At 38.3% G+C, this 18,257-nt stretch overlaps 1 protein-coding gene across 1 annotated transcript in view; it reads right to left on the bottom strand.

The window, feature by feature from the left end:
• Positions 1 to 18,257, bottom strand: part of LOC144503581 (actin-related protein 3) — a 52,690-nt gene that overhangs the window by 29,779 nt on the left and 4,654 nt on the right. Inside the window, exons 2-3 of the mRNA XM_078228163.1 lie at positions 14,467 to 14,522; positions 1,048 to 1,172 (exon numbers count right to left, since the gene is read on the bottom strand). Of these exons, the coding sequence (XP_078084289.1) occupies positions 1,048 to 1,172; positions 14,467 to 14,522 (181 nt within the window). The remainder of the gene's footprint in view (positions 1 to 1,047; positions 1,173 to 14,466; positions 14,523 to 18,257) is intronic.

The raw sequence follows: 18,257 nt of genomic DNA, 5'->3' as shown, positions 1-18,257 counted from the left end.
GGGTGGGAGTGTTGTCAGTGTAGGCTCAATGGGTTGAATGGTTTGCTTGGACAGTACGATGGTATGATTAATATTGAATTGATGAGACATGACTAATCTCAGTGAGATGTGCAGAATACTTCATTTGCAAGTACAACAATACCATCTAAACTCTCAAGATGTTACCATTCTAATATACCAGTTATTCTCCCACCAAAATAGCGTTTGTAAAGGACACTATACAAAGATTCAGGTTCCCTGCTACAGGAAAATAATATAGCAAAACTAGGTTATTTATAATGTTATTAATACTAAAGAATGAACAACTGTGTTATTCCACAACTGATTACTGGTAAATTATTACCTGATTTTACAACAAAAGGGAAGATTGCAATGTTGGTTCCATATTTCTTTTTCATACAAGGAATTGGGCAACATGGCCGATTAGGCAATGCTTTCAGCTCTAGAACCCACATTCAAATTCAAACTATTGAGTTAGTCTTGTCTGTAAGTGGCCTAGGAAAAAGTATTTAGGTGCACTTGATTTAGGTGACTGCATATGGCACCACAGCACAATTTCAGCAATGTTGCTCAAGACTGACTGAAAAGTGGTTGACTTGGGTAATGAAAAGCAAAATTCCCATAGAGATATAGTAAAGGATGCTAATTTGAGATTGGGTCTAGGCAGTGTTTTGAGTTAGAGTAGAGGGAGTTTTATCTTGCATCAAACTGTGCCATAGAAATTGATAACTCGCCAAACACCATAAACTGAAGACAAGTGACCAAGAGAATAAAAGATTAAATTGTTAGGCTACAAAATGCCCTACCAGAAAATAGAAAGGGAACCCAAACTAGCTTTTAATGGGAAAGGATATAAAGTTTTGAAGTGCGTGCTATATTCATGCAAGTCTGTATGTAGATACATTTCTGCACACATTGCAAGCAATATATCTTGTTTCCTATCAGTTTACTGTAGTTAGTTGAATTGCAATCTCAATACTTATTTTCTCTTAATTGGAATACCATACTTGTGACATACATGTGGGCATGTATAGCTATTAAACTTGCCTTTGTTGAATAAGTAGGTTTATCTATTGCTTCATCACCTATGAAGAAATCCAAATCATCAACCCCTTTCATCACCCTCCTTTGTGCTTGGTCACCAACTTTTGCAGACTCCTTGATGGCAATGCCTTAGGGTATAGTGGAGAAAAACAATTCAATAAATTGTAATTAGTTATGCAAAGGAAAATATACAAAACAATCACAATCATTGTCACTTCCAAAATTCAATGTTTCAATGATGCACACAATTTTAAATTTACATTCTGTATAAAGATGCCCCAGATGTATATATAAACCTTGTACTTAAGAAGCCGGAAATCAACAGCACTAATTAGAAATCTCCTTGAAAATCTATTCAAATGCAGCTTTGAGCCCGCTTGGAGTGCAGTTTTCAAACTCGCGTACTTGGCATTAATATTCCATTTGGGTCTTTAGAAAGAAAAATGCAACGCTACTTTAAAATAAATCATAGGAAAATAAAACTAGTCTAAATCACATTCAGGATTGTAGTGTAGTATTACAAGTATTATACTCGTATTAACGTGCTCTGACATGGAGGAAAAATGAAAACTTCAGCTTTTGAAAACTATTGCACGTGATGTTAGCAGTCACTGGCATGAACAAAAATTAAATTTGCAAATGCTGGAAAAAAGATTTTTAAACATTAATAACCTGCCTTTTCTCTTTACAGAAGTGGAGTGACCTGTTCGTCAAACCAAATGTTAACTTTTAATATTAAAATCATTACTCACACAAAGTACTATAATTATGGTTTGAAACTGTGTTCACCTTTGCTTTTCAATATGGTGAAGGGGAGCAGAAAAACAAAAATTGGTCAGAGTAGTTATAACTTTTAGACAATTTACAATAAATATCTTCTCCCACTGAAGTTCAAGTTTTTTTTATACGGTAACTGAATAACTCGGCGACTTGTCTGACCATTTTTCCTCTCCATTCATATATATTTAGGCACTAATACATGAAGTCCATCGGGCCAGTGATCATACACAAATATCGTACATCTGATGTCAACCATTAACTAGTCACAATTATGAATCACATGCTCAAATGAAACAGCACATAAATTCAACTTGTGAATAACTAAAATGGATTATAATTTCACACTTAAATGATCTACGTATAGAGAGAAACCATTTCTATAATAAGTCACAAAGTACTGCCACAGGGACAGAATACATCTTGAAAAGGATGCTTCGTTACAACATTGTACCATTATGGATGTTTAAGTTGGAATAAATTCCCTATGAGGATTTTGCTCCTGATTAGCTGGAAACCCTCAGTACTTGTACATGTAAACTGAAGATGATGGATTCGATTACCTTAAAAGAGAACTCTGCTCCAGAGTCCATCATATCATGCAAGTCTAATACAAAACCATTGGTCCATTAGAACGTGTTTAAACCTCTTGTCCTGAAGATGTGCATGGCTCCACAGGCTAACATTTATTGCTCAACTTCACATAAATAGGTGCAAGGGAAAAATAATAGACGATGAGTGGGTCCATGGATCTCAGGAAAGTAACCAATCCCTTTAGGAGGCAGTGAAGCAAGGAAGAAAAATTAACATTGAAGGGGTTAATCATAAATTGGAAATTCGAGACTGAAAATAAGTTGAGAGAATGCAAGGGCTTTTGGATCCATGCCACTCTTATGTAATCAATATTAACACCTTGAGTGTCTATTAATCCTAAGTGAATGGGCAACACTGGCAAATGGATTTTAAAGACAACAAATCTAAGGTCATTCACTTTGGGCCTAAAATGGAGCTAACAGGATACTTTCTAAATGGGCAAGGATTAAAAAAACAATGGAGACAAAGAGACTTGGGGTCCAGGTGTATAGATCATCAAAATGTCATGAACAGGCACAAAAAAGTCAAAAAGTTAAAGGATTGCCTGCTTTCATGTTATGCTTTAGCTATACAAAATTCTGGTTAGGCCATACCTGGAATACAGAGCAGTTTTGGGTATCACACCTTACTGGTAGCATACGTTTACCAGAATGGTATCTGGACTCCAAGGGTTAAGTTACAAGAAGAGATTTCACAAACTGGGATTTAAGAAATTATCTGATTGAAAGGGAAACAAATAGGGGAGATAGATAGAAACTAGATGGGGAGTCAATGACAGGCGGCGCACTTCCGTAAAAATTAGAATCAGATCTTGCAAGGATGTAGTTAGGAAATATTAACACACAAAGGGTGGCAGAAACTTGAACTCTTCTGCAAACTTTAACTAAAGACCATAAGACATAGGAGCAGAATTCGGCCACTCGGCCCTTTGAGTCTGCTCTGCCATTCAATCATGGCTGATTTTTTTTCCTCATCCCCATTTTTCTGTCTTTTCCCCATAACCCCTGATCCCCTTATTAATCAAGAACCTATCTCTGTCTCAAAGACACTCAATGACCTGACCTCCACAGCCTTCTGCGACAAAGAGTTCCACAGATTCACTATTCTCTGGCTGAAGAAATGCCTCCTCATCTGTTTTAAAGGATCATCCCTTGAGCCTGAGGTTGTCCCCTCTGGTTCTAGTTTTTCCTACCAGTGGAAACATCCTCTCCACGTCCACTCTATCCAGACCTCGCAGTATCCTGTTAGTTTCAATAAGATCCCCCCCCCTCATCCTTCTAAACTCCAATGAGTATAGACCCAGAGTCCGCAACCATTCCTCATACAAGCTCCTCATTCCAGGGATCATTCTTGTGAGCTTCCTCTGGACCCTTTCCAAGGCCAGCACATCCCTCCTTAGATAGGGGTCCAAAATTGCTCACAATACTCCAAATGGGGTCTGGCCAGAGCCTTATACAGCCTCAGAAGTATATCCCTGCTCTTGTATTCTAGCCCTCTCGACATGAATGGTAACATTGCATTTGCCTCCTTAACTGCTGACTGAGCCTGCACATTAACCTTAAGAGAATCTTGAACAATGACTCCCAAGTCCCTTTGTATTTCTGATTTCCTAGGCTATTTTCTAAAATGAGAAAATGCTTATGCCTCCATTCCTCCAAAGTGCATAATCTCACACTTTTCCACATTGTATTCCATCTGCCACTTCTTTGCCCACTCTCCTAACCTGTCCAAGTCCTTCTGCAGCCCCCTTGCTTCTTCAATACTGCCTGTCCCTCTACATATCTTTGTATCATCTGCAAACTTAGCAACTGTGCTTTCAGTTCCTTCCTCCAAATTGTTAATATATATTGTGAAAAGTTGTGGTCCCAGCACTGACCCGAGGCACACCACCACTAGTCACCGACTGCCATCCTGAGAGAGACCGCTTTATCCCCACTCTCTGCCTTCTACCAGTCAACCAATTCTCTATCCATGCCAAGTTTAACACCATGGGCACTTAACTTATTTAACAGTTTCCTATGCGGCACCTTGTCAAAGGCCTTCTGGAAATCTAAATAAATCACGTCCATTGGCTCTTCTTTATCTAATTTCCTTGTTACCATCTCAAAGAACTCCAACAGATTTGTCAGACATGACCTCCCCTCGACAAAGCCTCCTCATCGCTGATGGTAGATCAGCTGTAAATTTAAAACAGAGGTTCATGGATTTTTGTTAACCAAAGGTAGACATATGGGAAAAAAGGTATATAGTTACGGAGTTACTGATCCCCAAGACCTAAACCTATTTTCCTATTCAGATAGGTGGACTCTGCAGCAGAGAAACGCTAACAAGTGTGCAATATTCTACATGCGGTTTAAGCCATTGTGATTAGTTTTGGCTGTGCACCAAATCTGTTGACTGATGGTGGTCTGTTAGGGTTGCATTGCAAAAATATAATTCTAGCCCCAAAGGAGCAAAGCTGTGCCCAAAGACCGCCTGTGAGCAGAAAAAAATAGTGACTGCTTACATTTGCCACTGAGTGCACTACTGCTTTAAGGGGAGCCTTTGAAAGCCATCGAGACTGTTCTCCACTCTTCTATCAGCAACAGGGCTGTAATATAAAGAGGGCATCAGAACCACCTCCCAGTAAATCCCTTCAGTTATTTGCGATCAAGCATTGAAAAATAGATGCTCAGAAAAACACAATACCAATGGAAAATTATCAAAGATTACAAATTAGGAGTGAATCATTCCTTCATTTTAATGCTGAATTATTTTTAAATAGACCAACAAATATAGATAATTTAAGGTTTAAATATATATGATACATTGGTCCTCTTTTGCGGTGGACATTTAAAAGTTAAGAAACCAGGTTTGATTTGAACTCTGACACACCTACAAAGTAACATAGCAACCTAGCCCCACCCATCTAAAGAATTCAAAGAATTATTTTAACTAAATGCACATATTGCAACAAGTGCAAAATTGGTCTTCCCTCCTACTTTTCAATTTTGGTGGGCAGCAAATTAAGTTCATCAGCCTGTGGATTATTTGACATCAGCCAAGGAGAAAGGACATATTTAATTAAGTCAGGGAGCACTGGGACTCTACCCCTCAGATGGATGGATTTAAACCTCTGAACAATGAACATAATCCAAAAGTGTAACTGGCAACCACTCTGGATTTAGCAAAGATTCATCTCATTGCATTTATGATAGTCATATTAATTAGATTACATTGTTCTTTTTCTGAAGAGTACACAAACATCCACTGAAGTCTGCCTTCATCTAATTGCAACATTTTAATTACTTTTATCTTCAAAAATAGAGAGTGGCAGCAAGTTAGAAAAACCAAGGTTTAAAATTGAGAACACAAGAGGTTAGAAAAGACAGGCTCCATCATTGTAGGTAGAAAAAAAGTACAAAATGGACAGGAAAACAATGGGAAAGAAGGTAATGTTAGGATAAATAATTTTTAAAATGTAACAGTAGTTTTGGGATATCACAGAAATACTATTAGAATAGTTTTATTAAAATAACTATTGTCACTGTCATGACATGTATTGAACAGTTTAACAGGACAATTCCCCCTGAAGCAGCCGACAGTCTAAGAGTCAACTTTCATTATATACAGTGGTTATAATGAAAGCAGCTTCATTCCTATTCACATTACAGGCCTAAATCGCGTGCAAATTTTGAGGGGTATTTGTTTCAAGGTCATTTGAGCTCAGTGCTCTAACAGAAAAGTATTCAGTAAAGTCTAAAAATGTTCCAAAAAAACTAAGCAGTAGCTATTTCCTGTGAAAAATACAGAGTATAATTCATAGAATCCCTACAGCATAGGAGACCATTCATCCCATCGCGTTTGCACCAACCACAATCCCATCCAGGCCCTATTGCCGCAACCTCACTTATTATTTTCCCTGCTCATCCCCCGACACTAGGGTCAATTTAGCATGGCTAATCAACCTAACCCGCACATCTTTGGACTGAAGAGGGAACCTGAGCACCCAGAGGAAACCCACACAGACATGGGAGAATGTACAAACTCCACACAGACAGTGACCAGAGGCTGGAATTGAACCTGGGTCCCTGGCTAACCATTGTGTAAAAAATACCAGATATTTGGGACTGAAAAAATTAAGTTTACTGGTTAGTTTTGTATTAGGTAAACCTTAATTATTACAATTTTCTGTCATGATAGACACCGAGCCGAGTGAAGATTTTGCAAGAAGCTTGCTAAAGCTACGTTATAGATGACAAATAATTCCAACTTACCTTTACTTACAGTCTGCACTACTCAGCAAGAAAATGCAGAAATGTCATATTCCTATCATGTTATATCATGATTGTACCAAATACCTGAACACAATTGAAGTCAATGGTATAGTACCAAGAGTGTTGCACAGGAGATATCATCCTCCAGATGAATTGTTAAATAAAGGCTGTGTCTGCTTGTTATGGGAGGTGCATAAAGTTCTCCTTGCAAATACTCCTCCCTCAATGAGCAAGTCAATGAAAACAGACTTCGCTCGTTATTCATTTTGTTACATTTTTGTGGAGTCTTGCTGCAAGCCAAAACTTACACAATAGTGGCTGCACAACAAAAGTAATACATTGGATGCAAAATATCCTGTTATTTTGCTATATTAATCCAAGTTTTTTCATTCTTAAATTATTGTTCAAGCAATTTGAGCATAGTCATCAATGCATGCAATTTCCAGGTTGTATCACCAATCTCAGTTAACAGTAAGTAGTCTCACAACACTAGGAGCTTTCGGAGCACAGATCCTTCATCAGGTGAGACTCACCTGACGAAGGGGCAACGCTCCGAAAGCTCGTGCGTCCAAATAAATCTGTTGGACTTTAACCTGGTGTTGTGAGACTACTTACTGTGTCTACCCCAGTCCAACACCTGCAACTCCACATCAATCTCAGTTAAGACAGAAATTATACAACAATTAGCCTCAGTATCCTTCAGCTGGAGATACAGAGAAACAAACTAGTACTGAAAACAGAACTGGGCTTGGCTGGAGTTTCCCTGCCTCCTCAACCCCTATAAATAAATAACTTGTTGCTACTGCTGTGCAGGCTTTAGAAATAACAGCCATTCAACCAATAAACCAGAGGGTGCAGAGTGCTCCACAAACAATCAGTGAGCAATGTATTTTTGAAAGTTGAAAATTTTTACATTTTAAAACTAGGGAGAGAAATTAGGATGTAGGATTTAAAATTGTCCCCTTTCAGACATCCAGTTCCTCAGAGGCAAATTTAAGCTTATCAGTTCTCATTAGAGACGCAGAAAGGAAATGTTGTTAAAATTAAAGTAACTTTATATTTAATAACTTAGCGACACGTGAAATTAGTTTTTTTCACTCTAGTATCAATGTGATGCTAGTAGTGAATGTTCTGTGGTGACAACGAAACTGGGGGTTGCAACATTATAGAAGATCCACTTACATTGGTCAAGTGCATCATGCCTGCAATTTATGGGTACAAATTGCCTAAAGTACATTAGCACAATTTCTCCAGATTGACCACTAGAAACCTTAACCTGAAACAGTAACACTAAACATTCTACATCTGTCTGGCAGGATATTCATGTAGAATGAATTCCCTTGTGTGCAATGGTAGCTGATGATAAATTTTAATAATTAGCACTCCAAATAAATGAACATGCAATAATCCTAGTTCTAACGTGTAGAAGGTGCATTGAAACAGTTGTGAAACTCAATACTTTGGGACAGAATTTCCAAAGACTAAGTATGAATCGACTTTACCTCAGTTCTTTGTACTTCATTGAACTGTATTGGTTTCTAGAAATATTCTCTAGCCGAGGCAATAACAGTCTGTAGCACAGTTTTAGCTCACAGACCCATTGTTTTCCAGATGAACGAGTTGAGATTATCAAGAACATTATTTTTGTTTAAATTCAGTTTAGATTCTGAATTTAAAGTTCACATGAAGCTTGTAAATACAGTCAGACAATGGTAGTTCTTGTAGCGGTTTCCATTGTCCAAGAAATCAACAAATTTGCTCCTCTGAAGTAGCTGCACTGGAAAGGAAATATGGGTGTGATATGTGTCGCATGAGTCAGTACATCTTGTGGCCTACTCAGAAATACTTGTAAGCCTACATCATGACTTCTCAGAAATAGTTTGCTGGCATGATCATGTACAGCCCAAAGTTAAAATTGCTATGAAAAAGACTGAACTTACAGTAGGACTTTTGAATTGTAAATGGCTATATAACTCAGATTTCTGGCCAAATGCTGTTACGGGTAATGCATTGGCATGGAGAGAGGATTGGTTAACTAACAGAAAGCAAAGAGTGGGGGTAAATGGGTGTTTTTCTGGTTGGCGATCAGTGACTAGTGGTGTGCCTCAGGGATCAGTGTTGGGACCGCAATTGTTTACTATTTACATAGATGATTTGGAGTTGGGGACCAAGTGTAGTGTGTTAAAATTCGCAGATGACACCAAGATGGGTGGAAGGGCAAAGTGTGCAGAGGACGCTGAAAGTCTGTAAAGGGATATAGATAATCTAAGTGAGTGAGCGAGAGTCTGGCAGTTGGAGTGCAATGTTGGTAAATGTGAGGTCATCCATTTTGGTAGGAATAACAGCAAAATGAACTATTATTTAAATGGTAAAAAATTGCAGCATGCTGCTGTGCAGAGGGACCTGGGTGTCCTTGTGCAGGAATCTCAAGGAGTTGGTTTGCAGGTGCAGCAGGTAATTAAGGCAGCAAATGGAATTTTGTCCTTCATTGCTAGAGGGATGGAGTTTAAAAACAGCGAGATTATGTTGCAGCTGTATAAGGTGCTGGTGAGGCCACACCTAGAGTACTGTGTACAGTTTTGGTCTCCTTACTTGAGAAAGGATATACTGGCACTGGAGTGGGTGCAGAGGAGATTCACTAGGTTGATTCCGGAGTTGAGGGGGTTGGCTTATGAGGAGAGACTGAGTAGACTGGGGCTATACTCTCTGGAATTCAAAAGAATGAGGGGAGATTTTATAGAAACATAAGATTATGAAGGGAATAGATAAGATAGAAGCAGGGAAGTTGTTTCCACTGGCAGGTCAAACTAGAACTAGGGGGCATAGCCTCAAAATAAGGGGAAGCAGATTTAGGACTGAGTTGAGGAGGAACTTCTTCACACAAAGGGTTGTGAATCTGTGGAATTCCCTGCCCAGTGAAGCAGTTGAGGCTACCTCATTGAATGTTTTTAAGGCAAGGATAGATAAATTTTTGAACAGTAAAGGAATTAAGGGTTATGGTGAGCGGGCGGGTAAGTGGAGCTGAGTCCACAAAAAGATCAGCCATGATCTTATTGAATGGCAGAGCAGGCTCGAGGGACCAGATGGCCTACTCCTGCTCCTAGTTCTTATGTTCTTATGTACTTTTCCTCCACCAATTCTAATACAACTGATTTCATAGTTCCACCCTCTTCTTAAAAGTACCATTGCTTTTTAATGATTAAACCTGGTTTTCACGTGCGTCTTGAGTTGGGTAGCCCAAAAACAACCGTTACCCTCTTAGTGTATCCTTAATCATAGAATACAGTACAGGTGAAGGCTAATAAAATCCCGAGTAGTCCAATCCCAAGAGATCTGCCCACTAGTTTGTGCAAAGCAAAGATTTGCGATAGCCAAGGTCCCATTCTCGCATGAACGCATCTTCATGTAACCCAAAATGTGCCTACAAACGTGATTGATGTCAAAATCAACAGACTCAAATGTCAAATGAAAAAAACACTATAAAGCCGCAAATGTGAGAAAAAGTGTGCATTTAATAAACACCTTACAATAGTCCAACCTTGTCAAAGACTTTGCATTGAAAAACTTCAGGAATTAAGTCTGAAAAAAACTCTCTAATCTTTCACTACAGAGCATGTTTTCTTCAGACACCTGTGACAAAGTCCACCAGTCATCAACACAGTCAAACATGTGTTTGGTGTTTTCGTGCTGCAATGCAAAATCCCAGAGCATCTCTATGGCCTCCCCAGCATCAGCTAGGGAAACAAGCAGTCAAGTGGAAGGGCATTCATCAGATTCTCCAGAGTCATCGATCTCCTTGGGTTTCATGATTTCACACTTAACATTTCAAGTCAAATATGGCTTTACTTCAGTTAAGAGTCAAATTCAACTTGAAATATTAATTGTTTTTCTCTCCACAAACGTTGCCTGAACTGCTAAGTATTTTCAACACTATTAATTATAAAAAACTGTTTTGATTAAGTAGATAGGGATAAACTGTACAGACAAGAGGATTGATAACCAGACGACATAGATTGAACATAATTGACAAAATAATCAGCAAGGCAGCAGTAGTTTTGTCATAGTCTGGAAGACACTACCTCAAAAGAAGTGAAGGCAGATACAATAGTAATTTTTTTTTAAAAGAGGCCGTGTACTCAAAGGAAAAATTTGCACATCTCTGGAAAAAAAAGACATGGATGTGAAGAGCCATCACTGATATAATAGGCCTCCTTCCATGTGGTAAAACCCTTGATAAAGCTAGACAATGGGATCACATCTTTGATATCCATTTCTCTCTACAACGCTCATTTACATTTTCATACACACAAGTCAGTTTATTTTAAAACGTGGCAGTACTTAGAAAGATTATAACCTGTTATCATGCCAGGCTGAATGCATATAAAACATTCCTAAGGAACATCCCATTTAATGCTAATGGACAGGTAAATCAGCTTTCTAAACTCAAAGCACAAGCTCATGCTGATAATTTAACTCTACAGTGCATTGAAAGAGTTATGTGATTGGAAGCCAACTTGTCTCTGAGCTGCCATTTAAAATCTTCAGCAAAATGAGCGGAATCCATCTCTTTTTTAAATAAAGGATTGGTGCAAGCTTAACAAGTCAAACAATTTCATTGTCAGTGTTTTTTGTTCTTTTCTGCCAAAAAACTCCTGACATTTCATTAATAATACAGCAATCTTCAGAAATACACTCCCCAATTAATTGAAACTTATTTTAACATTTTTTAATGTCATAATTGAGATAGCCTATGGCAGGACTAAATTATTTCAATGTTAGAAACTATATAAGGACAAAGTCAGAAGTGTGATGGAATAATCTCTACTTTCTTGTAAGTGTGCAGCTCCAACATTGAAGGAACTCAATGATACAGGACAAAGCAGTCCACTTAATTGGCGCCCCATTCACCATTAGTGGATCAAGGTTACAGTAAATATCACCTAATAATTCACTGCAGCAACTTTCTAAGGTTTCTTGAATAACATTGCCATAATCCATGACCTCTACTACCAAGGAGGACAAAGGCAGCAGGAGCGTGGGGATGCCACCACCTCAGAGTCACAGAATATCCTGACTCGGAAATATACCATCTTCACTGGGTCAAAATCCTAAAACTCCTTAACAGCACTGTAGAAATACTTTCACCATGTTGCCTGCAATGGTTCAAGGTGGTGGCTCACCACCAGGTTTCTGAGGGCATTGAAAATTGGCGTTAAACGCTGGCCTTACCAGTAACAAGACACATTCCACGAATGGTTAAAAAAATGCAATGTCCGCCTTGATAAAAGTAGCTTTTGACAATCAGTAATGAAACTCTGAAATTGAACAGCTTTTCACATCAATCACCTCTCGCTGTTGAGTTAGCACAGAGCAAGTAGCCGGGGATGTCAAATCTTCACTTCTAATTCAGATTCATTTTAACAATCAAATTCTTCTCAATCAGCAATTAAGAAATTAAATGTTGGAAATGGTTAAGGGAGCAAGATCAGAACAGTATTCTCCTGTGTGGTGGTCTATTTGCTTTTAGCAGCAACTGAAAATTCATATTTTTTTTACTTCCTGCATTCAGGTTAGTGCATAAAAATTGACCCTAACAGATCAGAAATACTGCACTTGCACTAATTTTAAATCTATGGATTTGTTTACAAAAATATTTCAAGGAGGATCTGCCCAACTACTGAACACACTAATCAAATCAATTTTCAAGTTCAGGCAGTTGCACTTCACTGAAAAAATGGCTGCATCTTGATAGTTTTATGCAGTATGTCCTCATGAACGGAACTCTGAACGGAAGCCAATTTTAAAAATAACAGTTATCTAATCTATTATTGACCAACGCTAAGAGGTGTTGAGGTCAGCAGGTAATCAATATACTTTGTATGCATGCAAGTATATCATATCCTAGATGTACAGGACATGCATGCTACATCCATGACATTTAATATTTTACCGGTTATCCTATGGCATTGCTTCTGGTGACAGCGCATAATTTAAACAATGCAGAGTTGTACATATTCAGGGTCACCTATTTGTTAGCTGGAGAAATTCCATCCTTATTTCGTCAGAAACTATTACACATGCTTAAAAAGAACTAAATTTTGCAATTTAGCCATTCTTCATAAAACTTGAAATAATTATTTAGGTTACATTTAAATTTAATTTATAGCTCTTGTTGCAAAGGACATGATTCACAAAATTGTAGGCAACAAGTGACAGCCTGGAGGTAGGTGTATAAAGATTTATTACTGGAGCATACTGTAAGATTTTGCAATTATGAGCAATAATTCTCAGGTTTGGCGATAGTTTGGACAGCATCTTTATGATTTGTAGCGATTGGATGGAATGTCAGATGGATTTATTGGTTGACTCTTGCCGGAGTCCCATAATAAAATACACACTTGACACCTGTTAGGGCATGAGGTGGCAATAGAAACAATGCTTAAACCTGAAGCAGAGGAGACACCTCGGGTCTTTGAGAAATGGAAACTTGGAACAGGGTCTGGTTATACTGTGTGATGCAGCATAGCTGCATCAGGTGAGGTCTAACAATATTGAGAACAGAAGTCGAGATCTGGCATCAGGATGTGGTTAATTGGGTGGCTGGTGGGAGAGTTTAGAGGGGTTTAAAAAAAAAACATTTATCACAAGTAGGCTTACATTGACACTGCAATGAAATTGTGAAAATCCCCTAGTTGCCACACTCCGGCACCTGTTTGGGTACACTGAGGGAGTATTTAGCATGGCCAATGCACCTAATCAGCACGTCTGTTGGACTGAGGGGAGAATCAGGAGCACCCGGAGGAAACCCATGCAGACACAGGGAAAATGTACACACTCCATACAGACAGTGACCCATGCCAAAAATCAAACCCTGGTCTCTGGCGCTGAGAGACAGCAGTGCTAACCACTGTGCTGCCCCTAAATTTTAGGGGTCTAGTATTACTTTTTAATAAAAGATGCTGGAATATGGAATGTTCCACTGTCACAACCGTGCTCAGAAATGAATTAAATGCACAGGCCTCTAAGACATGTTAAAAACTTTATTTTCAACATTAGAAATTTCAGTAACTGAGATAAAAAATAACAGGAGACTTTCCTCAAAACCCCGGTTCAACTGATAGGTCATTGAAAATTTGCTTTTTTTTGTTCTCTTAAAGGCAGCTTTCTACCTCCTCCTGGGCTTCCCCAAAAAACTGACAGCAAAAGTGAAGATCAATAAGTGACATAGCATAGCCATTATACCCAACATTTAATACATATTTAATTGTATGTGTCCTGTAAATGTTATACAGATACATTAAACATTATTAACCCTAATAATTCCTTTGATGCACTTTGACTACAAGCTTAACTAGCCATTCAGTATCATTTCACTTGAATTCAAAAGCCCAAATTAAAAGTATAGAATACCAAGATTAACGAACAGCTTTTAAACCATGGCTGCTAAAGTTTTGCTGACTGCTTTACCTAGTCCATTAAATGTTAAAAGTTGAAGTATGAAATATAATTATACTCTTTAGAAAGTTGTGTCAGAAACATTGTTACAAGTATATTAAAAGTTCGACAAATGATCGAATCATATTACATATTACTGAAAAGACACTGAAGTAAACCAATTTAAACCATCCATGCAAGGTTACTAAAGCACAAATTTTGCTTTTATACAAGTTAGATACTTCGGTTTAACTTTTGCTCAAGAGAATGGAAAAATCATACACTCTATAGGAAAAGCTTTGAAACTTTATTTTCTATCAAGATGAAACATTAATTGGAAAGATTCATATACTGAACTCACATGATGGAATTATGAACTGTGGTTCTGTATTCCCAGCATACCCAAGCTTTGTATACCTGCAAGAAGAAAATAATATTTGTTTCAGAACCTGTTATTGAAGAACCCTCATTGCCACATCTGAGAGATTAAAACCTGCCTACTTCACTTCTAATGCACGTTAAATAAAAAACCTTGAAAGTATTGCCTCAGTGTCTTAAGGAACCCAGTTGTGTAGTAAGTTTCCTCTCCCATTTTGTTTCTGTTCAGTGGCTTGGTACGGCCTAGCAATCTTTCAGGCACAATGGTCTGAGCAGCAGCTGTTATTCATAGGTTTCACAAGGACCAAAGCAAATTAATATTACGAATATCTCACCCTCAAACTACATGACAAAGTGGTTGGGACATGCCCAAATTAATCCAGTTAACCGAAACGTCAGTTGAGAGTAGGATTCCAATTTGAACCTTCTGCAATGAAATCTAGCAGCTCAGTCAAATCACACACCAGAAATAAAAAACACTCTGGTTGGGCAAGAGTAGAAGATGGGGTTTATAATCCATGTCAATGATCTTTCAGATTTTCCTCAGGCTTTAAAGTCTTCAAACACTGCTCAATTTGTCAGGTTTAAAAGGGAATCTACAAGAGAAACTTATAACTCAATATTTCATACCTAAGCATTCTATGAGAAATTAGTTTGTCAAGAAAACCATGATCTCAGATCCCGCTGTTCATAGATGGTGCATGGCTGAATCATTTTAGAAAAAAAATCAATATTTAACAACTCAATGTTCAGTATCTTTCAGAATCTTCTTGAAAAAGCAAAGAAACACAAATCCTAACTGGAAATGGAGGTGCATCAATTATTAGTTGAAGTACATGCCTGGGAATTCAACAAATTGCATGTACTCAGAATGCAGTTCGGGTCAAAAAAAAATCAAAGGCCAGACTTTTGAGAAAGCCCAAAATTTTTAAATAAAAACTTTAGTAAGATAATACAAGACAACTATTAAATTAGTAAATTTAATCATGTTACTTGCAAATTATGTATTTTAAATTGTACTTGCTTAAAAGCATAAATATTATAAATTTAGTGTACATAAACTGGCTCATTAACATTACAGTAGCAAGTTAGAAACTCCCCTGAGTATTTATGTCAGCAATTTCAATTAAATGTTGATATAACGCTAACCAGAAACAGAGACAATTGAAAGCAAAGCTTATGGGCAGTTGGTATGCCCATTTTTATGGGCATATATAAATACTTTCAGCAGTCTCCTTTTCAGTAACTGAATGACTGTTGGATGGAGCTATGACAATTGACTTGGCACCTTTCGTCAGAATTGTGACATTGCTGTGGTCTCACCTTTACATTTGGAATGAATAATGTCTAACAATTGCTTATTAATTTTCTACTTGCTTTTTTTCTTCGCTCACTACCTGACACAGACATTCTATCCTTTCTTTCAACTTTCAGTTTAATATACATTTCAGATATTATTTGTCAACTTTAATTTCCTGTCGTAGGATGCACCATTTTATATTACTAAAACCAGCTTCCTTATTCTGACAACGTAATTGTGAAATCCCCATTTTCAATCCAGTTGTCTAAATAATGGAGGGAGACCACATCCGTCAACTTCACTCAATGGAAAAGAGACTCAGAAGATACAGAATTTGTAACAAATAGCTGATATGTCAGGAAAAGTTTCAAAGTTCTGTTAAAAACTCTGGTAGAGGGCAGGATAGTACAGAAAATGCCACCTGCAGTGAATTTGCTATTTATATTTTACGATCAACAGGATGGATTCTGATCGCTGATGGAATGAATGGGGTTGCCAGCCGAAGACAAAACAAGGCGGCAGCCTAAAATAACAGTTTTGCAAAATGTTGACTTTTCATTACCACAAATATGAATCAGTCTCTTCAGTTAGTGAAAAAAGATACAGGAAGTGTCTCAGTTTGAAGGTCCTTCTATTTCCTGCGGTGAGGCTCGTTCTTAAAAGCATTTCATTGATGTGTGTGCATCAATTAGTTTTAGTTTTAAAAAAACTGCTTAGTTTTCAGCAAGTCAACAAGAGCAATCACAGAGCAGTTTGAAAATATAGATTTATATTGCAGATCACCAGCACTTCAAGATGGACTCTAACAATCACTTCTGCAGAGTTCTCTTTGATGGCTTTGGGGACAAGTGAAACACGTGGTGCAATATTGAGTCAAGATTAAGTAATTAAATTTAATTCCCAATCTGTGAAAAGTCTCTCCAATACTGGTTTTCAAACAAATACCCTTGCTGGCTTACATGTGGTTTATAAGTGGGACTGAGTTAGAACATGACTCACGTATGAAGCGGCCATTGTTGACTCAGCTAACACCGCTTACGGTCTGGCTTCAGATGAAAACCAACTATTTGGGCAAATTACTGGAGAATAAAAGTTTAGGCCACATGACAAAATGGAGAGAAAGAGCAATAAGAACATACAATAAGGAAATCAAAGCAGCAGCAAGCCATTTAACTCTGAGCTTGTTATGTCATTCAACATAATTGCAGAAGATCTGCTAAGAAGTCCACCTTGTTGCATTATTCCTGTATTGCTTAGTATCCAAAAAAATCTATCCACCCTTTTTGAAAGTCTAGCTAAACTTACACTACACTTCTTTCCTCCACAGGATTAAAGTGCTTTTCAGTTCATTTATGGGATGTGGGCATCACTGACAAGTCCAACATTTGTTGGCCAGCCTTTTTGAACTGCTGCAGTCCATTTGGTGTAGGTATTCCCCCCCCTCCACCTACCTCCAGTGCTGCTTGGGAGGGACTTCCAGGATTTTAATCCAGCAATAAAAGAAGTGATATAGTTACAAGTCAGGGTGATGTATGGCTTGGAGGGGAACTTGGTGATGGGGGGTTGTTGTTCCTCCATGCATCCGCAGCCCTTGCCCTTCTAGGTGGTAGAGATTTGGATTTAGAAGGTGCTGTCCAAGAAAATTTGGCGAGTTGCTGCAGTGCATCACGTTGATGGTGTACACTACTGTGCTTGTGTACCAGTGATGGATGGAATAAATGTTCAAGATGGTGGGACAGGATGCAATCAAGCACACACTGTCCTGGATGGCATTGAGCTTCTCAATGTTGTTGAAGCAACACTCAGTCAGGCAAGTGAAGAGTATTCCATCACACTCCTGAATTGTGCCACACTGCTGGTGGGCAGGCTTTGGGAGTCCAGAGTGGAGTTATCTTCTGCAGAATTCCCAGTCTCTGAACTGGTCTGGCAAATATATAACATCAAGCAGATATGGTTCGATACTCTTATTGGAGATGGCTATTGCTGACATTTGGGCAAGTGTATTACTTTCCACTTATCAGCTCAAGCCTGAATGTTGTCCCTAGATGTACAGGTTAGATGGATTGGCCACGGTAAATTTCCCCTTAGTTTCCCAAGATGTGTTGGTTAGATTGATTAGCCATTTACAGGGATAGAGCAGGGCAGTGGACCTAGGGAAGATACTATGTCAGACTCTATGGGCCAAATGGCTTCCTTCTGCACTGTAGGGATTCTATTCTATGGACACTGATCTCTTCAGAAACTGAAGAGTTGCAAACACTGCAATCATTTGCAAACATCTCCACTTCTGATGCATAATGGGCAGGAGGTCATTGAAGGAGGAGCTGAAGAAGGTTGGTCCCAGGATACCAATCCTGAGGAACACTCTGTTGAGATGATTGGCCTCCAACAACCACGACCATCTTCCTTGGCTCACAACTGGAAAATCCTGCAACTTCTAAATGTCCTTTCTTTAGGAACACCAGGCAACGTAG

This window comes from Mustelus asterias, chromosome 14 (assembly GCF_964213995.1).
Source record: "Mustelus asterias chromosome 14, sMusAst1.hap1.1, whole genome shotgun sequence".
Taxonomy (NCBI): Eukaryota; Metazoa; Chordata; class Chondrichthyes; order Carcharhiniformes; family Triakidae; genus Mustelus; species Mustelus asterias.
The sequence above is the reverse complement of the archived record's forward strand: the minus strand, read 5'-3'. Positions and strand labels throughout refer to the sequence as shown.